Source organism: Camelina sativa, chromosome 18 (genome assembly GCF_000633955.1).
Source record: "Camelina sativa cultivar DH55 chromosome 18, Cs, whole genome shotgun sequence".
Classification (NCBI taxonomy): domain Eukaryota; kingdom Viridiplantae; phylum Streptophyta; class Magnoliopsida; order Brassicales; family Brassicaceae; genus Camelina; species Camelina sativa.
Genome location: NC_025702.1, coordinates 3,143,871 through 3,150,770, shown reverse-complemented (window position 1 = coordinate 3,150,770; position 6,900 = coordinate 3,143,871). Strand labels below are relative to the sequence as shown.

The 6,900-nt window shown below is 42.4% G+C and overlaps 1 protein-coding gene across 1 annotated transcript; it reads left to right on the top strand.

Annotated features, from left to right (window-relative positions):
• LOC104763096 (F-box/kelch-repeat protein At2g43445-like) lies at positions 452-1,904 on the top strand. The gene is made up of 3 exons (XM_010486511.2): positions 452-875; positions 1,023-1,678; positions 1,767-1,904. The coding sequence occupies exons 1-3, from the start codon at positions 452-454 to the stop codon at positions 1,902-1,904; spliced, it is 1,218 nt and encodes a 405-aa protein (XP_010484813.2).

Sequence of the window (6,900 nt, the reverse complement as noted above, 5' to 3'; positions counted from 1 at the left end):
ATAAAATTGTGCTTGACACTTAATTAGTAGTTGGTGAATGGTGACCGTACGTGTTCTTTATAAGATTTCTGTTTTTTTTTTTTTTTTACTTTTAGATTTTCATATGTTTATCTCTGCTCAAATTACGAAGTTTATCAAACATATAAAACTTTTTTATAGAGATAAACATATGAAAATCTTATAAAGATAACGTACGGTACAAATCTATTTTTTGGTGAATGGTGACCGTACGTGTTCTTTATAATATGTTTATATTTTTAAGCAGAAATCTACTTTTAGAGATAAACATATGAAAATCTTATAAATACTGTTTTATATGAAAATCTAAAAGTAAAAAAAAAAAAAAAAGATTTCTGTTTAAAAAATTCTAAAAATTAAAATTGTCAAACATATATATAATCTATACAATACGGTATACTCGAAATACGAAGTAGAACGCAAGCAACCTATAATGAGGGAAGAAGAAGTAAACCCTAATTCGAGCTATGTCCCTTCTCATCTCCTGAAAGAGATATTTTTGAGACTTCCCTTAAAATCTCTTGTAAAATTCAAAACTGTGTCAAAAGAATGGAGATCGATACTGGAATCAAATAGGTTCGTGGAGATGCACCTAAGTTTTCAAAAATCTGACAAGAGCTGCCAGAAAATCCTGGCCGCTCACCACTGCTACTGCGGCGCGCCCCTTCCAAGTGTCCTCTCCGGGGTACGTTTCAAAGGGGACGACGAAGAGGTTGTCTATTTGCACTGCGAGTCGACAAGACCGTCGATGAGTTGCGACGGTTTGGTCTGCATCCCTGTACCAGGTTGGGTCACTGTTTTGAATCCCTCGACTGGACAACTCCGGCGATTTCTTTCCGGACCAGATCCCGTACCCTCCCTCTTGAACCGTCGCAACAGCTTTTCAATGGGTAATCGATCGACGATGAAATATATTTTTTTTCCAAGAGTCTAAATTTTGCATTGATGGTAACTAAAGAAACAAAACTATATTTAAATTTCAGGAGCATGGTCGAGTTTTTTTCCGGGTAATTGGGCGATGGGGTTCGGTAGAGTCAAAGGTACGGGGAGTTATAAAGTAGTGAGGATGTTCTTTAATCCTAACCATTACGAGATTCTTGATGTCAACATTGGTGAATGGCGGAAACTGAGTCCACCCCCTTACGAGGTGGACGCGGGACGAAGATCCGCTTGTGTGAATGGGTCAATCTACTGGTTAAAAATTTGGCGGGGTTGTAAGTTACTTGCCTTGGATCTTCAGACGTTAGAGTACCATGATGTGCCACTTCCATCGGGTATGAGATTCAAGATGGAAACTCAGATAGTGAACCTTGATGACCATCTAGCCATAGCCACAACAAGATTGAATAGTGATCCTGAATGGCAACTAGATATATGGACCATGGATGCAGGAGAAAGATGGAGCAAGACTTACTCCATTAGTTTAGCTTCTCTAGGTACTAACCCACTGGAGCCAAGGTGGTTCAGGCCGGTGATAGTTTCTAAAGATGGTAACGTTGTGATCTATGACGATAAGAAAAAGGCCTTGTTCAGATGTTATCAACGTACAGATACAATCCGTCAGATATTCTCATATAATTGTGTTATATCACCTTATCTCGAAAATATTGTCCGACTTCAGAATGAACAAGTCAAACTAAGGTTTGCATGCATCTTCGAGGTAAGTTGAAAGTTAACCTAGCGTTATTCTTGGTTGAACTGTATTTATTTTAATGCCTATTACTGTCATATGTTTATTTAATCTGTAGGATGGGATGCCTTTTATTGCTCATGTTGTATCATCATTCCAACCAAGAGTTTACAAGCTTTTTTGCAAAGGAAAAGGTTATACAAACTCTCAAATATTTAATTTAATGGCCTTAGAGATTTGGAACGTTTACGACTGACTGACGATGGTTTGTTATTTGATTGACCCTACAGGATTATGTAAATCGATATGGAGGCATAGAATGAATATACTAGTTGCATATTTTGTTGTCCGTTATCTGTATAGCTTCTGTTGCTTTTGTGCTTCAATGGTATTTTTTTCTATTGGTATCTTTCAATTTTTTATAAATATATTGGCTTCTAACTCAATCCCTTATAATATTAGATGATGTCCATCATATATAGTCATTGTGAGATTCCTAATATTATTACTTGTTTGACCTTTGCAGTTTGTAGTCATGATTTTACTAACCAATGTGTTGTCGTCCTCATCCTCACTCGTGATTTTTTGAGGTAGCTTGAAATACTTTGGAAAGTCTGATTTATTCATTCACATCACATTGGTATTTATACAAGCGGAGATTTCCTAAACAGATAATATCGTATCACAAGAGAATATTTTATTACATAGATACGTAGTTAGCATAATACCCCCCCCCCCCCCCTCACGTTGGTGGTACATAGTCGCAAACACCAAGCATGGACATTAAGTATGTAAAAGATGGTCGTGGCAAAGCCTTAGTAAAGAGATCGGCGACCTGTTCTTTGGTGGAAATGTGCCGGGTTGCAATAAGTTTAGCCTGGACAGCATCACGAACTTGATGACAATCTGACTCGATGTGTTTCGTACGCTCATAAAACACGGGATTAGCCGCAATATGTATCGCTGCCTGACTATAACAATGGAGATCTATTGGATGAGAATGATCAACGCCTAACGTCTGCAGAAGAGCCTTGAGCCATTTAATTTCTTTGAGAGTATATGCCATGGCTCGATACTCAGCCTCAGCGGAGCAAGAAGACACCGTCTTCTGCTTCTTCGTCTTCCAAGAGATGGGTGAGTCACCCAAATACACGATATAGGCCGAGAGAGATCGACGAGTCAAAGGACAACCATTATAATCAGAATCACAATATGCACTAACATGAAGTTCACTGTCGGAACGAAGAAGAATGCCTTGGGCAGGACACCCTTTGAGGTATCTTACAAGTCGAAGAGCAGCTTCCCAATGAGCAACCATAGGAGACTGCATAAACTGTGACAATATGTGGACTGCGTAAGTTAAATCCGGCCTCGTGATGGTCAAATAAATGAAGCGACCAACTAAGCGGCGATATTGTGCCGGGTTGGCAAACAAAGGACCTTTGACAGAAGCGAGGTTATGGTTAAGTTCCAGCGGAACCGGAGAAGGCTTGGCACCTAAGAGCCCATCTTCAGAAATGATGTCGAGAGCGTATTTCTGTTGGGAAAGACAGAAACCATCGGGTCCGCGAGAGACCTCAATACCGAGAAAATATTTCAGCTTACCCAAATCCTTCATGTGAAAACACTTATTGAGATGAATCTTGAACTTGTTGATGGCGTTGAGATCATTACCGGCAACAATAAAATCATCCACATAAACTAAGACATGGATAACAAGACCATCTTTAGTGAATGAAAACAAAGAGTAATCTTGATAACTCTGAGTGAAGCCAAGTTCTCGAAGAGCAGTAGACAACTTTGAGAACCAACAACGAGGAGCCTGTTTAAGACCGTACAAGGATTTGCGGAGGCGACACACTTTGGTAGGATCGTTCGACTTGAAGCCAGGAGGTAGTTTCATGTAGACTTCTTCGTCGAGGTCACCATGTAAGAAGGCATTGTGAACGTCCATTTGATGGACTTCCCAATCTTTAGCAGCTGCGACGGCAAGAAGAGAACGAACAGTAGTCATCTTAGCAACAGGTGCAAATGTCTCAGTAAAATCAGTCCCTTCTTTTTGATGATTCCCCATAACAACTAACCGGGCTTTGTGACGTTCTAGAGTGCCATCAGAATTGAATTTAAGCTTGTATATCCATTTGCTGCTGATCGCTTTCTTGCCCGTAGGTAAGTCGGTAATATCCCAAGTATGATTAGCTTCGAGAGCGGCAATTTCTTTTTGCATTGCTTCACACCATTCCTTAATGAGGACTGCGTCTTTAAAATGTTTTGGTTCATTGCTATCAAGAACCGCTGCTAAGAAAGCAATATGATTCGCAGAGAAACCAAAGTCTGTCAAATAATCAGCGATAGGATACAAGATCTTACCAGAGGCCGTCGACGAGGATTTTGAGTCAGAGAGACCAGGGGAGAGAGCGTGAGGAGGAGAGTGTACATTACGAGAAACAACATAGTCTTTGAGCAATACAGACGGTTTCTTCGCACGATGACCCTTCCCAAGTAACTCCGGAAGACCGGGAGATGTGGAGGTGGTATCAAGTACAGTGGGTTCAGGTGTAGGAGTGGGCGACGACAATGGCGTTTGGGATCAGGATCCGCACGAGGTGATAAGACCGGCAGAGTAACCACTGGTCGAGGAGGTGTCGACGGTTGTTCAAGAACAGGTACTGGTGATGAAGTAGTAAGTGGATCTTCGACCGGAGTGAACAGATCAGTGGAAACGCCACCAGAGCCAGACTCAACAAAGGAGAAATCAGAATCATGTTCGACAAAAGACGGAGCAGGCGGGACTGCGGGTTGTACCGGAGGAGCGATGGTGGAAAAAGGAAACACGTCCTCCTGAAAGCGAACGTCCCTACTAGTGAAGAACTGTTTAGTGTCAAGATCATACAAACGCCAGGCTTTCTTCCCGAACGGGTAGCCAACGAACACACACTTGCGACTTCTAGAGCCAAACTTATCTTTGTCACGGGACCGATGATGAGCATAACATAGACAACCAAACGTCTGCAACATATCATATGACGGACGTGAACCAAATAGCATTTCATATGGAGTTTTACCAGCTAAGACAGAGGAGGGTGTGCGGTTGATCAAATGTGTGGCGGTAAGAATGCTTTCTCCCCAGAATTTTGTTGGTAAATGGCTCTGAAAGAGACAGGCTCGCGCCACATTCAAGATGTGACGATGTTTACGCTCCACACGACCATTTTGCTGTGGAGTATCGACACATGAGGTCTGATGGAGAATACCATTTTCTTGAAAATAAGGGGTTAGACACATAAATTCAGTCCCATTGTCGCTACGGAAGGCCTGGACTGGTTTACCAAATTTTCGTTCGGACATGGCACAAAAAAATTTGATCAAACGAGAGACCTCAGATTTGGCGGACATTAAGTACGTCCAAACCGAACGAGAATAGTCGTCAACAAGAGTAAGGAAATAATGAGCTCCACTTGTAGATGGAGTACGGTAAGGACCCCAGACGTCACAATGTACTAATGAAAAACAATCCAAAGCTTTATTAATGCTATCATGAAAGACTTCTCTTGTTTGTTTGGAACGAAAACAAATATCACAACTTTTAATCTCGCCAACATCTGGTGGAGATTGAACACATTCTGGTAATGAAAACAAAACACTAGTAGAAGGGTGGCCGAGTCTACGATGCCACAAGGCTCCCGAAGTAGAAGCTTCCGACGAAACTTTGTTGACACGCGCAGCTAACACAACGGTGAAATAGTACACTCCCTCATGTTCCTCCCCTGCCCCAATCAAAGTCCTCGAAAAACGGTCCTGCAAGAAACACAAAGTATCCGTAAATATCGCGATGGAGCCAGTTTGTTTCAATAGTTTGGAAACGGAGATGAGAGTGCAGTCAAAATCCGGAACAAATAACACATCGGTAAGTAAATAAGCGGAGCTTAATCGTAGAGATCCGCGCTTAGTAGCGCGAGAAAGACGACCATCAGGGAATGTCACAGAGGACGGAATGATGTCCTCCACATGAACCAGGAGGGAATCATCACCAGTCATGTGATGAGAGGCGCCAATATCAATAATGACATCAGTAAGACGAGTTTTACCGGACAATTTTTCAGAGGTGGTAGATGGACGTTGGCTTTGAAGAAGGTTGATCAGTTGAGTGATTTGATCGGTTCCACTGTCAGAGAGAGAAGCGGCTCGAGCATTGTTAACACGACCCCTACCACGACCTCTAAAGGAGCGACCACCACGTTGAGTAGAAATGGAGTCCGTGTTGACACGAACCGAGACGTCACGGTTATCACGAGACCCACCTTTTTGTTCATAATACCAGTCAGGAAACCCATGCAACTGAAAACATTCAGAGACGTCATGACCTTGACGACGACAGTGAGTGCATGAGAGCGAGGATCGGTCACGAAACCGAGGACCAGTGACAGCAGCAGCCTGAGGAGACGTGGCAGCCTGAACAAAAAAACCAATAGCCTCTGTTTTGTTTGCTTCTCTTGTAATAGCAACATTGAGATTTTGTTCTTCTCTAATGACACGTGAATATAATTGATTCAGAGTAGGAAGAGGTTCTTGATTAGTAATAGTAGAACGAATATTAGAAAAACGAGGAAGGTCAAGCCCGAAAAGGAATTGATGGACCTTGTCGTCTTCACGTTTCTTGGCAATGTCAGGAGCGGCCTCGCAGCGACAAGCACGACTTGTGTTGTAGTTTTGTAGTTCTTCCCATAGTTTGGACAAACGTCCATAATACTCCAAAACATAGTGCCCGTTTTGTCGACAGGCTGAGATTTCGTCTTTCAACACCTGTTTGTGTACCCCGTTCCCAACAGAGAAACGATCACGAATGGTGGACCACAGCGACGAAGCATCGGAGACAAACGAGACTGTGGACCGTATAGTTGGATCAATAGAGGTACGGATCCATCCTATGATCATTGAGTTTGCAGCAAGCCACATACTCAAATCAGGATCAGCGGCTAGTTTTGGAATAGAACCATCAAGAAACCCAAGTTTCTGTTTGGCCTGGAGAGAGTTCTTCACCTCGGTGGCCCATTCCGAGTAGTTATCTTCCTTGAGGATGACAGAGGAAATCAACACACCGGGATTATCAGAGGCATTGAGAGAGTAGAGACTTTTAGTGGTGGTGGTGAGTTGAGTGTCGGACATGATAAAAAAATTAACGGCGGCGGTTGTTCGAGAGAAACAATGGCGGCGGCAAAAGATAAAGAAAAAGAAAAACTAGGTCACAGGAG